The sequence below is a fragment of the Catharus ustulatus genome, chromosome 4 (assembly GCF_009819885.2).
Source record: "Catharus ustulatus isolate bCatUst1 chromosome 4, bCatUst1.pri.v2, whole genome shotgun sequence".
Lineage (NCBI taxonomy): Eukaryota > Metazoa > Chordata > Aves > Passeriformes > Turdidae > Catharus > Catharus ustulatus.
The window spans coordinates 40,133,576-40,154,565 of NC_046224.1; the positions used below are offsets into that span (position 1 = coordinate 40,133,576).

The 20,990-nt window shown below is 41.7% G+C and overlaps 2 protein-coding genes across 7 annotated transcripts in view; one reads left to right on the plus strand and one right to left on the minus strand.

Moving 5' to 3' along the window:
- Positions 1-7,933, minus strand: part of VEZT (vezatin, adherens junctions transmembrane protein) — a 59,017-nt gene extending 51,084 nt beyond the window's left edge. For 4 of the 5 annotated variants that reach the window (XM_033059073.1, XM_033059072.1, XM_033059076.2 and 1 more), the window contains exon 1: positions 7,838-7,933. In XM_033059073.1, the coding sequence (XP_032914964.1) occupies positions 7,838-7,873 (36 nt within the window). In that variant the 5' untranslated portion in view covers positions 7,874-7,933. Of the gene's footprint in view, positions 1-7,117; positions 7,425-7,837 lie in introns of those variants that run through there. The other variant, XM_033059074.2, reaches the window with a different exon arrangement.
- A 239-nt stretch (positions 7,934-8,172) lies between these two features.
- FGD6 (FYVE, RhoGEF and PH domain containing 6) overlaps positions 8,173-20,990 on the plus strand; it is a 75,175-nt gene continuing 62,357 nt past the window's right edge. For both annotated transcript variants that reach the window (XM_033058434.1, XM_033058436.1), the window contains exons 1-2: positions 8,173-8,340; positions 17,721-20,133. In XM_033058434.1, the coding sequence (XP_032914325.1) occupies positions 8,328-8,340; positions 17,721-20,133 (2,426 nt within the window). In that variant the 5' untranslated portion in view covers positions 8,173-8,327. The remainder of the gene's footprint in view (positions 8,341-17,720; positions 20,134-20,990) is intronic.

Sequence of the window (20,990 nt, forward strand, 5' to 3'; positions counted from 1 at the left end):
AGTTGTAAGAGGGGTACTGCAGTTTTAACTCTCTGTAAATGACTCCAGAGCAACTAATACAGAGGGAGATTAAAAAGCAGACCTCAAAATTTACTCTGAATCAGCATGTACTTTCATTTTAAAAATATATATTAAAAATAGTAACAGCAATATAGATTTACACACTGTATGGTCCATATAATACTTTTATATCTCTGTTCTGATATCCAGAAATGCTGGATGAGTAGACTTGGCCTCTGCAACAACCAGACTGTTCTTCACATAGTTTTAAGCTTGCAGTTTATTTTATTTTCTCTCTGGTATCACCTGCTCCCAGTCATGTGATGAAAAAGAGCAAAGTCTGTTCTCCCCTTCAACTTAGCAAACTGCTGAGAAGCAAAATATCTGAAACAATCCATCCATCACCAGCCCAAGTGCCTGTAAGTACACTGCAATCCTCAGCAGAGCCATCTCCCCAGGCTGCATTTGCAGGGTCAATTTAATCTGCCATGACCAGTGGGCACAGCAGAAAGCTGCAGTACCACTTTAGAACAGTGATGGTAGTATTTATGCAGCCAAGTGGTGGATGGAACAAGGAAACAATCTGATAGAAAAAAACTAAGATGGATTTTTTTTTCTCATTCTTAGCTGAGTTAGTTTGTCTAATCAAGTCTCCTGAGCCACTGTGCGGCATCACCCACAAATCCACATGCCAGCATAAGGAAGAGGAGTGGAATAAACTGCAAAAGTGCAGCCCAAACACCTCCTCTGCCAGCAGCCCACACTTCAGGCAGACAAAGCACAGTTCCCAAACCAGCTCATTAGAATGAGAAGTGAACTGTGGCTTTGACAGAGCTGGGTATTTATAACTGGTTTGATTTCATGCATATTTAAAAAACAAGAATACTACAACTTTAGTACACCCCATACTCAATGAGAAAAATCCTGCTAATTAAGCATGTTGAAGGTGTGTGAATGCCAGTTTTCAGCTTATTTTTCCTAATGTATGTTTGAGAAATTGTTTTTTAGAATACAGCATACAAGTCTGATGTTTGACAAAAATCACATTATTTTGCAAGTCCTAAAGTTTTCAGGTTTGTGAATGAAAGTGACTTAAAATTCTCACCACAACAAGAAGTTTCTGAGTTTAGATTCCCTGGAGTTTTCGTTTGTTTTTGTTTAATTTTTTAAACAAAATTATTTTAGAACAGTTTATTTAGGAAAAAAAAAATTGTGAAAACACGTGACTAAGTGTTTTGATAAAAGCTCAACCTTTTAAACATATGGTTTACAAGGTTTCAGATAAGGATTTGAACATTTAGTGATGCACCAATATTCTAAGAAATACCATTTAGTCATGTTCTACTACTGAAGGCATGTAGGAAACACATCAGCTAAAGACTGTTCTGTATACAGTGTATCATGCAGGTGGTGCTTCTTCCTAGAATCTCTTTCAAATCTTACAGAAATCTGTGATCAGAATATTATATGCAGGCATCCTCTGTGCCGCGCAGCACCAAGCAGCATTTTGGTTTGATGCCTAAAGAAGCAGTTTGAGTTGTCTTTCTGAACCTGACGCTGGAACATCGCGTAAAGATGTTGGCCAGTACTTCCCTTTTGTGCCACATCCCTCCCAAGCAGACTCCACCATTCCTACCTCCTCCCCACACAGGCCTGACCCAGCACCACGCAGCTGCCAGCTCTGCTGGGCCCTGCTGCTTCCTTATTCTTTCAGGATGGCATGCTCCTGGGAAACCACTTCCCCACTATTTCAGGACTCAATTCTCATATTAGCTTCTTCCACAATAGCAAGTAGACAAAGAGCACAGAATGTATCTCTTCCAACTCTGGGAAAGGTAACTGTTTTAGTGTTTATTTTGCTCCAGTGATGGGAAGATTGCTTGAATAAGAGCTGGTTGTAACATGAGAGTAACCTGTTACATGTTCAAAATCTTTGCTCTGAGTTTGTGGGTTCAGTAGAGCTGTGTTCAATATTTTACACAGATACAAACTTCTGAATTTGGACATGAGTTTTTGATGCTCTTTGTGTTCAATTCCAGTTTGTTTTCTTTTTAAATATAAATTAGCATAATTCTGCAAATTGATGCAGACAGGTGAACCTAAGAAAGCCTCATTTTGTTAGTTTGCTATTATTATCCCACTTGCACAAAAGAGAATCTGAAGTCATGAAAGAACACATACACAATTTATATGGTATTGTTCAGTCTGAGATTCCTACTGAGCCAAACAATCCCAAATTTAAAAGTCTGGAGTTACAGTAATGATCAGATCTTCTAGATCTAGAACAAAACATTCGATTCCACAGTAATACAACCACCTTGACACACAGCCAGCTGTTCTTTAACATGTATTTCTACTAGTACTAAAATAGCTAATAATAGCAATATCAAGTAAATAATATGGATACAACTGGTTGTAGGAATGGCATAAGACTCATGAATGAATTAAAACAATGTCTCAAGTGAGAAAATATTTATTTCCTAATTAAAAAACTTTAAAATGGAGATTTTATGCCAGTAAAAATTAATTCAGTATTACACAATTCTGTATGTGCATAATTCTACATGCAAAGCCTTGTATTTCAAACACTGTATATGCAAAAGCCCTTAAAAATCTATGGTGGGGGCAGTTCGATATTGTGTGTGTCAAAGTCATACATTCTGAGTAATTTTCTTCTTAATACACAGAATTAAAATGGAAAATAACAAAAGTCATCTACAACCCCTCTACCAGAACTGCTCTGACAGAGTAAGGATCACTTTCTGGGATTTCAACAATGGTCTGAGTGAAATTGAAGGAAGAAACATCTCCCACAAGAGGAGAGGCTGAGAGAGATGAGACTGGTGAGCCTGAAGAGACCAGAGGCAATGGGCACAAACTGAAACACATGAGGTTCCCTTTTAACATCAGGACATTTTTTTGGTGTGAGAGTGACTGAGTATTGTTGGCACTGGTTGCCAGAGAAATTGTGAGATTTCTCTCCATCCTTGAAGACACTCTGGACAAGGCCCTAGACCACTTCTACATGTCCCTACTTGAGCAGGGTGGTAGATGAGACAACCTCCAGAAGTCCCTTTCAATCTCAAACATTCTGTGTTTCTGTGAGCACATCTTGAATATCTATCCAAAGGGGAGGAAAAAAAATAAAAGCTTGCACAAACTCATTAAAATATAGGACAAATTACACAGCTGAAAGCAGAAACTGGAAGCTGAAAATGCAGTATTTGGATCACCTTCATCCCAATGTTCTGAAAGAATGGGCACAGGAGATAAAATATGCAGCAGAAAGGATTTTTAATCAACCTATAAAGTCAAAAGCAAAAAAAAAAAATCCAAGCATAGTGCCTATATTTAAAAGGAGAAAAAGCAATCAAGAACATGTCAGCTCTATGAATTTCATCAAAAGCCAGCATGCTACTAAGAATAATTATTCCTTCTTGCCAAATTCAAAGAAGAAAACAAATTATCATCAAAGAAGATATCACAAGGGTTCACCAGAGGTAGATTGTGCCAAACTTACTTGACATCTTTCTTTGATAAGAGAGCTAATTTTTTTAGATAAAGGAAATGCAGAAAGTTTTTATGGACTTTTTACACTATGCTCTATGGGTATGGACTTTTGATACCGTGCCATATCAGTTAAGATAAAAAAAGATGGGAAAGGAACCAAGTATGTTGATGGCAGAGATAACAGTGGTCTACACTGAAGGAAAGCTATTAGATCAGAAGGTTACTGATGGAGTTCATGAAGAATGAGTCTTTGGTCAAAGTTTTTGCATTTTTAAAATCTGTGATATTTGCCATAATTAAACATATCAAAAACCTTGCTAATGACATTTCCTGATAACACCAAGTAGCATCATAGGCAGAAAAGAATTGAGACATAATAGAAAAACAACTGGAGGACCTTAAGTGGGTATTGATAATGGCATGCAATTTAATAAAAGACAACAGCAAGACTTTACACAGAGGTGTAATAAAAACAAACTCTCCAATAATGTGGAAGATGTTGATAAAATCAAGGACACAAATGAGCAGTTACCCCATTATATTATATTTGAGTCAAACAGTATGAAGACTTGAAAACATTGTTTGTAGTCCTAGCATGCAAGAAACAAAGTATTCCCAGAAGCAAAAAGTGAAAATAGTAGTGTAAGAGCCTAGCAAGAACGCACAGTACCATGCTACAAGATGTGGTAAGGAAACATGAACTGAAAAGATGTGAAAACCCCAAAAACCCAAACTAAAAATTAATAGAAAAATCTGTTTCATGAAAAGAAGCTAAGATATACTGGTTTATTCAGCCTAACAATGCTTAGCCAGAACAAGTTTGCTTTCTCTACGTTAGGAGAGGTAAACTCTCCCTCTGTACTTGACACTGGTGAGGCCACACCTTGAGTACTGTGTCCAGTTCTGGGCCTCTCAAGACAAGAAAAACTTTGAAGGGCTGGAGTGTGTCCAGAGAAAGGCAGTGAAGCTGAGGAAGGGTGTGGAACACAAGTCCTGTAAGGAGTGGCTGAGGAAGCCGGGGGTGTTTAGCATGGAGAAAAGGAGACTCAGAGGTGACCTTATCACTCTCTACAATGACCTGAAAGGAGGCTGTAGCCAGGTGGGGGTCAGCCTCCACTCCCAGGCAACCAGCAACAGGACAAGAGGGCATAGCCTCAAGCTGCACCAGGAATGGTCAGGAGAAATTCCTTAACAGAAGGAGTATGTAAGCACTACTGCCCAAGTAGGTGGTGGAGTCACTATCCCTGCAGCTGTTCAAGAAACAACTGGACCATGGTCCTAGTTGGTAAGGTGGTGATCAGTCAAAGGTTGGACTCAATCTCACAGGTCTTTTCCAACCTAAATGTTTCTGTGATTCTGTAAATTCTAGAGGCAGATAAGAACTATATAAGATACCAGAAAAATTAGCTGATGTGCAAGTAGGTGTGAAGTGGCAGTGAATAAATTTCCAGTCAGAAATTTGATGGCAGTTATAAATCATCAAAGTTCTGACGCAATCCCTCCACTGGCAGAATCATGAAGAAATTTAGCCAATTTGAACAAGAAGCTTCTTTAGTCTATACATTGAAAAAATCAACATAAAACAAGGAGATCACACTGTCCACACAACAAAAAAACCCCTAACACAATTCCAGCCTCATACAAATAAATAAAATGCCAAAAATTTCCAGAAGATTCTAAGGTACACTGCAACTGCAGCATGATAGTCTTCCAGATTTTGTATAAAAACTGCTCTTAAGTAACTTAAAACCAATTTGTTATCTCATGATCTCCCTTAATAAATTCAGACACACACTAATAAAGGACACCACTTATTGTTCCTCCACTGTTTAGTATGATCTGCTCTACACTGCCACGATTTTTAATTTGTCACGCTGCTGGGTAGACAAGCCCAGGTCCAACATATCAGGGGCACCTCTGTATTTTTTGTGTTCTGTTCTTCCCCACTGTGTTTGTAGTATTTTAATTAGAAGACCAACTGCTTCTAACAAATGCAAGAACTGAAGTGCTGGGACTACTCAGTCGGTGAATAGAAATTACTGGCTGCTGCAGGAATTAATTTATAAATTGGATAGAATATGGCAGCATTTAGTGGACAGAATAACTGCCCATTATTCACTACTGTTCAATCATTATGATCTGCAGTGGCATTTGAACTTGATGGAAGACACTGCTCTCCCAAAGCAGAAATGCAGTGTTTATGCTTCCTTGCTTTCAAAAGTAAATTAATGTAAAAGATACCTTGATGTGAGAAAAATGATTGGTCCTTGGAAGCTCACAAATATTTATCAGCAGGCCATCATCTGTTTGATGCAGCAAAATTTCTAATGTGGACACCTGTTATGGATGTTTCCAGGGCCAGCTGGACAGAGCTATGACCCAACAAAACATGAAAAAAATAACCTGAGCATAACCATCATATGGAACACATGAAGTATATGGGAATTTATGGAGCAAATGGGAATTTGCTTTCCTCTCCTACCTAGCCTTTTGGATATGAGACACATGAAAGACACTTCTTTCCTTCTTAGGCATTTGTTACTACACCACGACTCCTTATAACATTGATCGATATCTTGCTGAAGGGAGCTCCAAACGCACAGAGCTGCCCACAGCAACTGAGATCTAAATGCTAAAGGTCTTCTTGCAACAGTGATTGCTGAAGAACAGGGGAAGTGACCTACTGAGGTGCAGAAAAAATGTAGTTGTATACCAGAAATGACAAATAATTAAGGGGTGAGTTTGGGGCCCAAGAAAACAAAAACTAAAAATACAAATATGTTGTAGCATTAACTACCCCAATACTTTTTGGCTCCTTGCCAATTCCCATCTCTGGCTCAGGTGTGTGAAGTACGTTCATAATTCTCTGTGGAACCTTCATTTTAGAATAGCATGAACCCTGCTGAGTACTCCTGAAGGTAATTTTGGTGTGTATTTCACAGTACCCATTTTTATAAGTCCACAGCCCACCCAGTTTTGTAGCCCCACAAATCAGCCAACCCAAAAAGCCTGTTGCTTTTCTGATTTTATAATATATGACAGATCTCTTACTGTGTTAGTCAGCATACCTCTAAGTGTGTATGGCTATACACACACACTTGGTACAGTAAATGTATTCAAGAGTCTTTATTAGTGATGGAAGTCTGTTCCCAAAACACAAGGATAATAATGCAGAGCATATGCAAGGAGATATTTTACTCTCTTATGCATCAGAACTTTTTCAGTCAAAATGGTAGTTGCTGCATGAACTGAAGAATTGTAAAACAAGTAGCACTTTTACTGAAGACAGAAATGCAGAGGGCAGGCATTATACCTGTGAAATAAATTCTCACCACAGATTTACTGTACGAAAGGAAGCAATTTAACATAGCAGCAACATAAACAAATCCTATTGTTAGAATCCAAGGTTGGTCGTGGATGAATACAAAACTTTGTGGTACAGACTAAAGACTAAAGCTGAGAAAAAAGAAATACCGTGTTTTGCATCTTGGTTGAAAGAGAAACCTTATTGTTATCATAATAATTATTAAAGGCAGCGTTTCTCTATAACCACTCTGGACGCCTATAAAACCAGGTGTGCCCTCCATTAAGATACAGTTACACTTACCTGCTGCCAACAGACTCGATTTTGTTACCAAACCGCAACAGCTGATATATTCAGCCACTGTTATTTAAATAAGGTAAGATGATATTGTAGCTCTAACAAGATGTGACATAACTAGACACGGTTTATGCAAATCTAGTAATAACACAAATACTCCAGAGATAAAGCAGTTTCAGTGCTCACTGTACAGTTGGGTGCGTGCTGAAAGACACCTTTTACGTGAGTGACACCGATTCAGAAGCAGAATTTTTTAGCTATTTTCCTCCCTCTGCCCTGACCCCGCAGCTCAGCTCGGCTGACCAGGAGCCCCTCCACAGCCCGAGCGGTGCTCACGGGTGGCTCCAGGGAACCCCGGCAGCGACGGGCCTCGCCTCACCTCCCACCGCGGCCGCCCGACAGCGGGGCCGGGCAGCGTGGCACCGCCGCACAAAGGATCGCCCGGCCCCGCCGAGCCGTCCCGCCCTCGGCCTGCGCGGAGGGCGCGGCGCTGGCCCCGGGCTGCTCTGGGCGCGGGACACGCCGAGCACCGCCCCGACCCGCCGGTCTCGCCGGTCCCGCCCGATGCCGCCCGCCCGCGGCAGGCGCTGCCCTGGGCCGGGCCCCGCGCCCGCCTCTCGCCCCGCGTCCACCCGACCTGCCCAGAGCACGCCGCCCCGGGGGCTGCGGCGCAACGAGGGGCGAAGACACCCGGGCCCGGCCCGCGCCGGATCGCCCCGCGCCCACCTCAAACACCACTTCTTCGTCGAACTCCGGTGTCATCCTTGCCCGCCATGCCACCCCCTCCCCGCGGGCACGCTGGGAAACCGAGTCCGCCGTGCCGCCGACCGCCCGGCCCCGCCCTGCTGGGCGCGGCCTGGCGGCGGGGAGAACTACAGCTCCCAGAAAGCATAGCGAACGCCCGTTTCCGGGCTCCCTGTGGGCGGTGCTGATGGGGCGGGGGCGGGGCGAGGGAGGGGCAGCAGGGGCGGGGCGGGGCGAGGGCCCGGCAGGGTGGCCAGTAGGGGGCGCCGGCGTGCGGCGTGTGAGGGTGCTCCGTGTGCCGCGGCCGCGGGGTGGGATGCGGCGGTGGCGGGCGGGGGGAGTTGCTCCTGCTCCGGCTGCTCCTCCGGCTGGGTGGCGGCGCGGGGGAACAATGGGCTCCTTCTCCTCGGCCCTCAGAGGGGCCGTGGCGTAAGGGACTAGGGGAAGCGCGGCTCCGCGCTTGGGGAGCACCATGAGCTCCGCCGGTGAGTGCCCAGGGAAACTTTGGGGAGCGGCGGTTTCCGCCCAGCCGGCGGCCGGCGGGGACTCCGCGTGCCCCCGCGGCCGGACAGCCTCGCCTGGCTCGCTCCGCGGCGGCGGGAACGCGGTGATGAGGTGGACGGGGATTGCCGCCGGACGGGAGCCGGAGCCGCCGGCGCACTCCCTGTCCGGCAGCGCCGCGCGCTGCGCCCTCGGCTCGCTCCGGGGGCAGCGCCGGGAGGCGGGCGGGGAGCGGACGGAGCGGTGAGGGGCGCACCCGGCTCGGGGCACAGCCCTGCCCGGGGCACAGCCCGGCCCGGGGTCCGCTACGGGCTGCCCGCACCCCTCGGCACGTTTGGCCGCGGGGCCGTGCGGGTACGTCCTGCCCGGGGCTGGGGCTGAGCCGGACTCTCCGCTCACCGCTCCGCGTGTCCCGAGCGAGTCCCTGCGCCTGGGCTGAGCTCACGGCGGGGGAAACCTGCTGGGGGCCGGGTTCTGGCAGGGGAGCCAGCCCCGGGGCTGGGGCTGTCGCTCCGTCTGACTCCGCGGAGCTGCAAGAGTTTGTCAGCTGCGGCTTTGCTTCGGGGATGTACCTGCCTTGGCCGGGATCTTGCAAGCAGGAGCCCCTCGGGCGTGCTGGGAAGCGTTCGCTTCTGGCCTTTCCAGCTGCGGGTTGGAACTGACCTACTTCAGTGCTTTCCTTACCTTTCCTCCCCCGTTTCTTGACCGCTGCCAGTTTAATGACTAAAAGAGCTCCAAGGCAAATTCTTGGTTCAGAACAAGAGCACCTCGTGTTTAAGGGAATTGCTCGTATTTATATCTGACTGCACGGTGGTGTGTTAACTTTTGTTCAGACATCTGTTAGATTAGTAGGTTCCTTTCTTATCTGCCTAAAGACAAGGACAGGAATTGTTTCTGCATTGAAAACGTGTTGTGTAAATTATGATGTATTGGATGGAAACACAGCTAATTGTAGGGTTAAACGGGAAGCAACAAAGTGCTTCCTGTAAGGATTGGGGTGGTGGGTGTTGTAAAGAAAAAGCAATATACAGTCATCAGGCAGAAACATCAACCCAGTTCTCAGTGTTTGCTTCTCAAGTATGTCAACTTGTTATTGATTCCAGCGTTAATTAAGTTATCTGAGCGCTCATAGCTGATCAGAGATTACTGGAAAAGGAACAGCGATTTAATGCATCTTTGTGCTTCATTTAAAACGTTCCCATTTTTAATGTTTAACAGTTTGACAGAACTGATTTGTTTAGATTTTGAAAAGCATGTAATAAAGCAGGTTATCTCTGCTTAACCAGCTGCATTTTATGTTCCTGTTTCTAGTAGAGCTGCTGATTGTGCAGTTCACCCCCTATCTTTTAAGAGTTAAACAGCTGTGCAAATAAGTGTTAGGGGGTGCTCAAGAGCTGTGCTGTTTGATTTGATACGGTACTAAAGTTTCAGAAAGTTGAGTAGATTTTTCAGTACTAAGGAATGATTTTAGATCTTAGGTAGTGTGACTAAATCAGTTTTAAGTGTATGTTGTGGTGGTGTATATGGGGAGGGTGGGGACAAAGGGGTTCTGATGAAAAAAGTAAGGTGAAGAGAAAAAGGTATGCTGAGGAGTATCAGAACAGGAAGTGGGACAATTTAATGGCAAATCTGAATTTTATCAAGTTTTTTCAAAAGGGAGGCATAAAGAGTGTTGGGGCTTAAGAGGGGATGAAGAGTATTTTGTGTGTGATGTATTACGTGAAGATAAAAAAAATAAATGGGGAACAGGTGAAACAAGATTAGAGATTCATGATTCTGCTGACAGCATCATGACAACTTTTGACATTTCAGTTAAGGAGCTCCTAGGCAGGGTATAAAAAGGCTGAAGACTGCCAGAAGACAGTTCTGAAGGATAATATTCCTCTCTTGTTATTGCTGCAGAACTCAGTGCCTGTAATATAGAGGCATTCCTTATAAAGCTATTGCTCACATAAAAACTTAACACCTCCTGTATTTGAATTTCAGTCCTGTGACCTATAGAATCTCTTTCCTACACTGAAATTATTTAATAGTGAATTAAGTTCTTACTCTGGTTTGTGCTGTGTAAGCCAGTTTTCTGACAACTGGTTGGTAATACAGCATTTCAGAAAAATGCAATTGTCTGTGAAGGCTTCAGGTGGAACTTGAAATGCTAGAAATCTTTTCTTCAGTTTGGCTTGAAGGGCCTAAGTGCTTCTCTTGTGTCTTCTTTTAATATACCTTTAGGACAAAGCAACTTGGTACACCATCATCTGTATTGCTTTGATATTTTTAAGTAGCATTTTCAGGTGTATGCTTGACATGCAGAGCTTTCTCTAGGAGAGATACTGTGCTATTTGAGGGGACTGTGGTTTGGGAGAAACACCAAACACGGCTTCTCCCAAGGACAGAAGTTGCAAAAGGTCTGAGATTGATCACTCAGCCTTAACCTCACTCCAACTTACCTTCTGCCTTTCTAAATAATGCAGTGCATATTCAGTGTCTTGCTCCATATCTTTCCTGTTTCCTCTACAAAATTGTTTCAGTTCCATCTCAGTCCAGAGCTGAACATAATTCCGTGATGGAGTTCTGCCACAGCTGTTGGTTGCAGGTTTTAAAATATGTATGTAAGTCTGGAATTGTTGGAACCAAGGAACTATAGCACTTCTAAAAAATACTGCAGTGTAATTTGAAGATGAGCTTATTGTAGTGATCAACACATATGTTTGTTTCAGTCTTCACTTACAGCTATATTCCTGCCATTGCTTTCTTATGCACTGCACAAGATATATTTATATATACACACTTTATATATGATGCCAACAAATGTCCATTTATTCATTTTCTGCCTGAAAGTATTATGCTGGCTTGAAGTATGTGCTTTGCCTTTAAAAGGAAAAAACAAAAGCTCAGAGTTATGACTTTGACATTTATTATTTCTTGTTGAAGAAACAGTCCTTATAAGTGAATCTATAGAGCTTATTTAATGTGGGCAGAATATATAGCTTAGGCTTGAAATTGGATTTGACAACAACAATGAGAAAAATGTATTTTAATGTCAGAAATGTAGTTCAAATGGAAAAAACATAGCGGGAACAGAATAAACAAAATCAACATGACTTTTCCAATCGAACTTCATTGCTTTCAAGGATTGAAAAAAATGAGGCCTGCAGGGTTTAATGTCCCTTTAACCCTCAAATGTGTCAAGTCTCATTAGAGTTACTCAGCTCTGTCTCTGCATGTGATCTTAAAAGGTTGCTTATTCATCTCTTGTCCTTACTCTGAAGTTATCTGTAACTTTCCTGTTTTATTTCAATAAGTCAGTGAATAACCTAAGATTTTGAAATGGATATTTTCCTTTTGCAACTTAATTAGGATGTTTTCTAAAACTAGTGGCTTGGAAACCAGAGTTTTCCCTTGTACTTTAAAAACTACATGTGTTATCTTCCGGGATATTATGACTCATTCCTTTTTTTGTTTCTTTTGAGCACTGTGGCACCTGAGAAAATCCGAGCCTCTCCATAATGAGAAAATAAATAAACTTTTGCAGGAAATAAATTTATGATCTCACAAGACTTTTTTGAGGTGTTTACCTAATGAAACTTTCTTTTTGTAACTGAAAACAAAGTAATTGACCTAAAAACCATGTAACAAGCCTTTAAAATTTAGACTGCTGGAGAACAGGAGTTTTAAAATACTTTGTGTTTCTCTCTGCACTGTATTGAGTGCCAGTGCAAAGATCTCTCAGCATATCCCAAACATAGCAGTAATTATCTTTCTTCCTGCATGTTCTTTAAAAGCCAGATTGGCTTTCTTGTTTCGAGACTGTGAGTTATAGTGTTTTGTGCCAGTCTTAGGAGCAGCAAATTGGCTGTTGGAGCAAGCTTTTCCTTCACATGAGAAACAACAGCACATTGATATCTTGGTAGATGTTGTCTGGGCATTATTTTCATGTATAGCCTACAGGTGTGATTTGCTGTATCTGAGAATATAGATATATGTATAGTCCATACGTAAGCAAGATGCCGCAGAACAGCCAGTGCATATGCTTGCTCTAGGCCAGCTGCAGCGTGGTAACTGTTTGAAGCCCTTTTCTTTTCCAAGTGAGTGTGAAATAGATTTGTCAAGCAGTATGTGAAGTATATGTAACCTTATAGGTGAAAAGGAATAAACTGCCATATATAGTGTGTGGTAAGATAAGAGTACTCATATCACCAACTTCTATGAAGTAGCTGGTTTGTTAAATTCGCACCTTTGCTTACCCCAATAGTAATTTGATTGTGTAGCCTTATCTTAAGCTTAGGCTGAGCTGCTGTCAAAATCTGATGCCGCACTGACTTACTGTTTTACTTCCTTCCTACTGTTTTATGGTTCAGAAGGGACATTGCTTTAGGGTAGGTTGCAGGATCCTGCCCAGGCTACCTCTTGGGTGACTTCAGATAGTCCCATAGGGCATCCTGAGCACCAGGAGGGGAGCCTCTGTTCGTGTGAAGCATTGTAAGGAAAGGAATCTCAAGTTATGTCAGCCTGACAGTGTCTTAACAACCATTTGTCCCCTTTTCATGGACAGATGCAAGTCAACATGTCTTGTTCCTGTTCTTTTGTTTTCCTAAACGTGGAAGTTGTTAACATGATCTCAAAGGTATTGACATAAAATTACCCGGGAAAAGCATTCCTTTAGCACCAGTAGGGTTTATTGCAGAAGGGGTAGTACTATTTGAGTTTTTGGCCTCAGTTCATCTTCATATATCATTATTTCTCCTTGTTCCTATGTAAGGCAGGGAAGGGAACAAGAAGTAAAAATTTGAGAAGGATTTAAAAAAGTGTGATAATAATACTTAAGATTGCAGCTTTTCTGTTCATTCTCATGATAGTGCACAGGAGAAGACACAGAAGTGTTTTTAAGTGAGGTCCTCAGTTGTCAAACTCTATCATCTGAAGAACAGAAATGGACAGCACTTTAGGGTCAAAGGATTGAGAGTAGAGTTTGTTTCAGGATGTTCTCATCCTCCTCTGAAACAAATCAAAGGAAGAACAGGAGCACTTCCCAGTCAAGCAATAATGAGTGTTGGTCACAGAGGAGATCATCAGCAGGATGAGAATGGGTGTTGCTTTCTCCTCAGCATGCTTAGTGACATAATTCACCAGAGATAAATGTCTGTTTTCTGTGCTGTGACCTAAAGTCAGACAAAGAGCATGTGCATTGATCTGCATAGGTGGTGCTAATTGCAATTTGTTGTTAGAAAAATAATGCACTTTTAAATCTAATTTTTCTAAATGGGTGGGGTGTTGGTATTTTTAAGCACCTTTTTTTTTTTGCCTTCAACACTCAACATGTTGTTGGCTGTTCCTACGTGAGCAGCAGATTTCCTGTTGGTGATGGCAGCGTTGCTAGTCACTTTATTTATGGATTTCTTCCTTTGCATAGTCAAACAAGTTGGAGGATATCTCTTTGACAGTTTCTCTGGCTCCTAAGCAATTAATCTGTTTATGCAAATAAAATTTTCTATTTCTACTCTTAGATTTGCATTTATTACTGGAATCCCTGGATGCAGGGATTATCTTTGAGAAATGGGTTAAGGTTGGAGGCAAAAGTGGGGAAAATCATAGTGATTCTCTAATTTCCTGAGTAAGGCTCGAGAATCCAATAACCAGTCCAAAGTTTCCTCTGAAAATTCTGCACGTGTCAGAAAGTGAGTTTAAATTGCCTATAAGTGCTTGTGGCTTCCCCACAACACTAGGTGAGATGTTTCTGTAGTTAAAATTCTTATGAAACTCAAGGGATAATTAAAGTTCTGTTTCTAGTTTGAGCTTATCAAACCTTACTGGTCAACTGTGGAATCTCATCAGGGGTTAGGTGTTTTTTTCAGTTTTGGTTCTGGGTTTTTTTTGTGATTCAAGAACCATCTGTTATCAGAAACCTTTCACATGTGTGTAAGTATATATTCTATTACCATCTTGGTTTTTAAATTCTTAGTTAAATTAACCAGGATGAGCTTCCTTGGGATTTGAAGCATAATTTTTAGACCTTGGATGATTCTGTAGTTATTTCTGAGATTGCCGGAAGGTGATATTGCATTTCACTAACAGTCTGGCAGGTGCTATGTACAGAAATACTTTCAACTCCCTTCATCTTTTATACTTACCAGACTATTTACTGCTTAGCTTCATATCTGCATGGAGCTCTCATAAAAAAACTACATGCAATGATTTCCAAATTCTCTTCAATTTTTACTCTCCTAAGCATAACCAACCATCTCTGTCGTTAGGTGAATAGCTAGTTCCATGTGGCACCAGGAAAAAGCCCGCTGTCCAAACAACTAATTGTCCCATGCATTTGCTCTATAATATTTCCTTGATTATGTTTATTGTTTTTCACCTTGCTTATGCTTGCCATTTAACAAAAAGTCATTCTCATATGACTTCCAGTCATTCCTTACACCTTTATATATAACAGTTGCCTCCTACTTAGTTTTCTTTCTATTCTGGATGGGAAATTGTCCCTTTTAAAGCACTGTTATGTAGAACTGTGTTTTTTAGTAGTGAAATGGAATTAATTTATATGCAACCGAACTTTATTTCTTGACTTCTAGTGCAAATCTACTACAGTTTTCCCCTTGTCAGCTACTGCAATTTTTTTCTAAGTAGTTCATTGATTGTATTCTTCAGAAACTTAAAGATATTTTGTTGAGGAAAACTACTGGTATGCATCCCCTTCTTGGAGTCTTTCTTCCCACATCACATTTATGTTTGAAAGGGCTCTTCATCACATTCCTTTCTGATGGAGCGTTTGACTCCAGATCTGTATTGATACCGAGACTGTAATGTGCCTGTTAATACAGTGACCCATATCTACTCTAGATGTAATGTGCAATCAGTTAAAAGCAGACAGTGGTGTCTTTATTATCCCACACAATTTGCTGGTCTCTTCTGTCTGTCTCAATGCTTTTTAACATTGAAGTAATTTGAAAAATTCTAATAGGCTTCAGAACTGACATTGAATTGCACTTATCAGAAGTGAATTTTTCTGCTCTGTTCATTATCCAGGTTTCCACCACTGACTTACAAACTACTGGTCTGTTTGCTTTGCTTTTCTTTACATATTCATGCTTTAGTTTTAATAAAACAATGGGGTTTTTTGATAGTTTATATTCAGGTAATTGTGTCATGGTGTTAACTTGAGTGCTCCCTAATAAATGCTAGTAAAAAACCCTGCAGAGTAATCTAGTTTGGTGGTATCCAAAATGTTAGGCACTCCCACTATAGAGAAATTTCCAAGGTTATGGACTTAAGTTTGTGTGTGGGAAAAATAATTCACAGGATATTGCTTACCTAGCCGGTGTTTAATCTCCTGTATCTTTTAAAATCTGTTTCTCTCACTTGGACATCAGGAAGGGGTCCAAAGCAGCCTCTCTCTCTCCTGTTTCCAGGGAACTTTAATAACTTAATAAATATTACTGAACATGGCCCAGCTCTACTACTGGGTTGTGTTCTGTGACAAACTGGGCATCTCTTCTTTGTTTTTTTTACCATGGGACACAGGCTCCTTTATTTCCATCACTTCATATTCCAATTGACTAAGCAGTTGACTTGTCTGAAAGTGAGTGTACAGCTCTCTTCTGCAGTTCAGGATCAGTGGTTACTCACCTAAAGAGCTAATTTTATTTTTTCCTAGCAAATTGTGGATTTGTCTCTGTATGGGAAACCTGCCTTTAGATGGGATGCAGAAGGTGGGATAGCCTTGGCAGTAAGTGGTGTCACTGATGTCTGTGGCTATAGGGAGCTGTACCTTTGGAAAGAAATTTTGGATTCCCTCTTGCAACGTTTCTTAAAAATTGTCTCTGCCATCAGAGGTTTATCTCTTCACTAATATAATGGCAGCAAGGGCAGCCATTGTAAGTGTAGGTAGAGGTAATCTGGGTACCACTTAGTGATTCATGTCCTAGAAAAAACGTGGTTTCACTGTGTCTGGCTCTCTGCTTAGAGCAGTGGCTTGCTGTTTAGGAAATAGTTGCAGCTGAGGGCATCTCTTTTTTTTTTTTTTTTTTTTTTTTTTTAAACCCATCTAGGTTTCCTTAAAACAAACAAATCCCCACAAAACAAACTTAAACTTTGAAACTTCATTCTTGCATTTCTAGGCTGGAGATTAAGATATAGTGCATATCTACAGTAATAATGGTGGTAACACACAACCAAACACCAAACTGACATTTCAAAGGGAATAATAAATCAACAGCCTACCCTATCTATTTGCATGTGCAACATTAACTAATGTGTTTTCTTGAGGGTGTTATTTAACATGTATATGACTTACTGAAAGTATACCAAAATATTGATCAAAACAAAGCTAGTAAATACTGAGGTAATACATAAACAGCATGAGAAACTTGTTTACTTTTTAAATTTGCACGTATCAAAAACCACTCGAAGCACTTAGAAATCTGAAAATATTCCAGCATATGGAAATGAATTGGTCATAAATAATCTCCTGAACTATTCAGATGTTTCAGACATACTTTTAGAAAAAGCAACCACAAAACAAGCAAAAAAATCCCCCAAAACCACTCAAACAATAGGATCAAAACTCTGCAATCTCAAAGTTCCTCATGAGCTCCTTTTCCTGAGTGCGCTCTCCCCAAGGTTTGTCATCTTGTTGTGCGAAGTGGGTCATAATTCCTAACAGTGGTGACTATTTCTAGGTCAGACATGTTGGGAAGAGTAATTTTGTAGGAGGCATAGTAGTAGTGTTTTACAATAGAAAGGTATTGCCTAGTTACAAATGACTGCATCAGCTTCATACCACAGGCTAACTGAACTGTTGGTAGTGACATGCCAATTCTTCAACTGGTGCAGTAATTCATCTCAGTGTTGTTTGAAGAGGAGAAGAGGGAACGAGGAATTTTAGGTTACACGTTTCTCAAGGTGGTGGAGGAAGGGACTGAACTACCCTGGTCACTGTTCTGCTTGTCCCATTGTCTTCGTGGCTTATTGTACGTGTGGCACTTAACATACTTGCAGCATTTAAAAATAGTATTGCAGTTAAAACTGCCAAACCGGGCAAATCTGCTCTGCTGTTCTTAGCATCAGACTTGAGCATCTGAGGGAGTACATGCACTAATATTATGTAAAACTGTTTGTTTATGAAAAGACTTTGAAAACTTCCCTACCACTCCTTGATGTGCCTATTAAAGCGAAGAAAGGCAACTAGTAAAAAAGAGGTGCTAGGGAAGGAAGGCATGGTTTTAAGAAAAAATGTATCCATACACACATTGAGATCTTGTAGATCACAAGTTAAATGTTACAAAACTTTTAATACTACTGTGTTGCAGGTGAAATTGTTCTGTGGGCAATGGTGACTAAAGTCTTTGTTTTCTATCCTTCCTAGAAATTAAGAAGCCACCAGTGGCCCCCAAACCAAAATTTGTCCTAGGACACAAGGCAGCACCTCCACCTGTTGCACCGAAGCCTGATATTGTACTTTCTGGTGGGATACAAGCAGCAAGGAAAACCAAGCCAGCAATTGCACCGAAACCAAAGGTTCTCAAGAGCTCCTCCATCCCGGAAGTTAAACCTCCATCGTCTACACGAAAAGGCACAAAAAGCTTTGAGGAGCACAGGGAAGAATCTTCTCAAACTCTAGATCATTTGAACTATAAAAATGAAACCTCAGAAGGGAGTACTGGAAGCACAGCATATATTCTACCTGTGTCACCTTGCAAATTTGAATGCCTTCATAAACTTGGAAATGGAGAGAACACCTGTAAAACTCAGATCATTCTTGAGCATTTTGACACCTTAGAGAACATCAAACTTGGTGAAAGAAGTGCACTGTCTCTGGGGGATAGTCACAATGAAAAATTAGCAAGTAGAAGTCAGGTGGTTTTGAAAGCCAGCATTTTGGAAGAGAAACTTAAGGATGTCCTAACTCATGGTGTGTTTCCTAACAGCAGTCCTGTGAGGCGCAGGTATTCAGACAAATTTGATAAAGGGGATGGCAGCAGTTCCAAGAATGATGTTAAAATAGAGTTTATGGAACTTGTACAATCTTCATCTTCTGAGGTAGCTAAAGGGAAGCAACAAAATGCTGATGGTAAGATTATTGCTGATGAGTTTCAGATGTCTGAAATTTGTCCAAGTTTGACTGAAAATTATCACAGTTATTCTTCCCCATTGGACAAGGAAACTCTAGCGAATGAAAATTTAAGTAGCATTAGGATGTTTTCTGGTGAAGGAGGGATGAAAACAGATACTGATAAAACCTCCCCTGGAACATCTTCAGTCCTGAGCTCCAAAGTGCTTCCTATCCCTAAACCAAGAAAGCCACGTGCTGCATGTCTAGTCCGTCAGGATGGCATAGACAGCACAGGAGAAGGAACAAAGGAATCATCTATTTCAGAGAAAGATTCTTACAGTGTTGTGGACCAAAGCTTAAAAAAGCCAGCAAGGATTAATGTTCTTGGTCAAAGTGTTTGTTACAACAATAATGCAGAAGTGTTTCATCCTGAAAAATGTGAGGTAACTCAAAGCAATGCAGAAAAAATGTCTCAGGTAAAGGAACCTGCTGTGAAAGAGTCAGATTCACAAAATCGTTTGCCTCAGTTTTCACATGGAAGTCCTGATTTGGTGAGACATGTTGAGTCTCCTTTAAATGCAGACAGTAACTCCATGGATGAGATAACTGGTGACACCAGTGTGCCAGATGCTGCGGACAAAAGAACTGACTTTGTCAGGTGTGGTACCCTGTCCATGAGTTTGCCAAAGCAGCTCAAATTGGCAAGCAATCAGCACTCATCTGCTTCTAACAGTCTCCATGTTTCCCCACAAAACTTGGAAAATAAAGAAGTTAAAATAAAAGATGAGAGTTCCCCAAAAGTTATTCCTAAGAAACCACAGAGGCATGGCCTTCCAGCTGCTGGCCTGCTGAAAAAAGCCGCATCAGCAGAGCTTGTGGACAAAAGTTCTTACACCTCCAGTGAGGACAAACCAAACAACCTTCTAGAAGGATCTCACTTTGCACATCCACGAGCCAAGGAGCAGGATGCACTTTCGTCCTGTGACATACCCAAACGTTCTTCTGAAAAACCCATCTGGAAGTTGCCTCATCCTATTCTTCCGTTTTCAGGAAATTCTGAATCATTAAAAACTGCTACCAGCTTCAGCCACCTGACTGTTGTGACGAAGCCTAGGGCCAAGTCTCTCTCTGCTGTGGACATGGACAGGACAGATAAGCCCTGCAAAGACCATCACAAGAAAAACAGCTTGAAAAAGCTTCTGAATATGAAACTGTCAGTCTGCTTAAAGAAAAGTGACTTCCAAAAATTTCTGTCTAAAGGCAACCAGTCAGTGGAGAGTGCTATTGCCAACCTTTCCAATGGGGATGGGTATGGAAATAACAGGAATATGGGGTCTGTAGGCAGTGAAAGGAAACCTAAATCTGCCAAGGCACATTCCATAGAAGTAAGTAGTCCGGCATTACAGAAGAAGAGGCAGAGAAACAGAAGTCAGCCTGAGATGCGAAATAACCAAAGGCTGGAGTCTTTAGAAAGACATGGACTTTTGACAGAGAATTTTTCCCAAATGCCTTTGAATTCTGTAAGCAGCACTTGTGATCCAGAGTATGAGAATGTGCGTCACTATGAGGAAATACCTGAGTATGAGAACTTGCCTTTTGCAATGGGTGCTAGGAGAAATCTCTGCTCTGAATGGCAGAACTCCAGCAGTGTGGAAGACCAGAGCACTGACTTCTATGAAGTTGAGGAGCCTTGTGAAGCTACAAGCAGGCGTTGGAGACTTGACAGGTAAAATAAAGAGAAAAGGGAAGTTAAACAGCTGCATTGCAACTCTGTTGGTTATAAATATGTTTAAATGATAACCTGAGAGGCTGTTAACCTCTTTTGTTAATTGTCAGCAGGACAGTTTTTTCCTGTCTATCTGTAGGCTTTTGTTGTTTTGAAAACTGCTTGCACTTGGCAGTGAGTCAAGAGGAAAAGTAAGCTAGTTATTCCTCATATATTCCTCAAAAATTGGGCAACTTCTCCAGGTTTAATTAAAGCAAATCAGATACAGTCATGTATTTGTATTCCAAGAATATTTCAATGGGGAGGAATGAACCTTACCAGTCTCCCGAAGTGGAATAACTATCCAAAGAGTGCATAGTTGCTAGGTTTGTAGGGGGAATGAATATATTTTTAGATCAGTGGATAGAGCTGGGAAAAGCAGACAAGCTTTTGGTTATGCAAATTCTTCGTCAGGTCTGGAAAGCTTTTTTGGGTATAACAGAAGCTACTGCTTCTCTTTAAATACAGGGAGTCTTCTGTATATGCCTGTGCTCCCAGCCAAGGTGGTAGTGGTGCACAACTTCTGTGTGACTCACAGAATATTAGTGTGATGGGGCTTGGTAACTGTAGGTTGCTGCTGTGTTTCTTTAGCTCAGGAGGTGGTGGAGACAGATAATATCAGCAGATTCAAAAAGGGATTGGACAGGCTCATAGATTATGAGGAAACAGCCTCCATTTGCCCCAGGGAGGTTTGGATTTGATATTAGGGAAAATTTTTTCACTGAAAGAGTGAGCAGTCAGGCTTTGGAATAGTCTGCTGAGGGAAGTGGTGAAATCTCTGTCCGTGGTAGGTTCAAGAAATGTCTGCCTGTGACAGA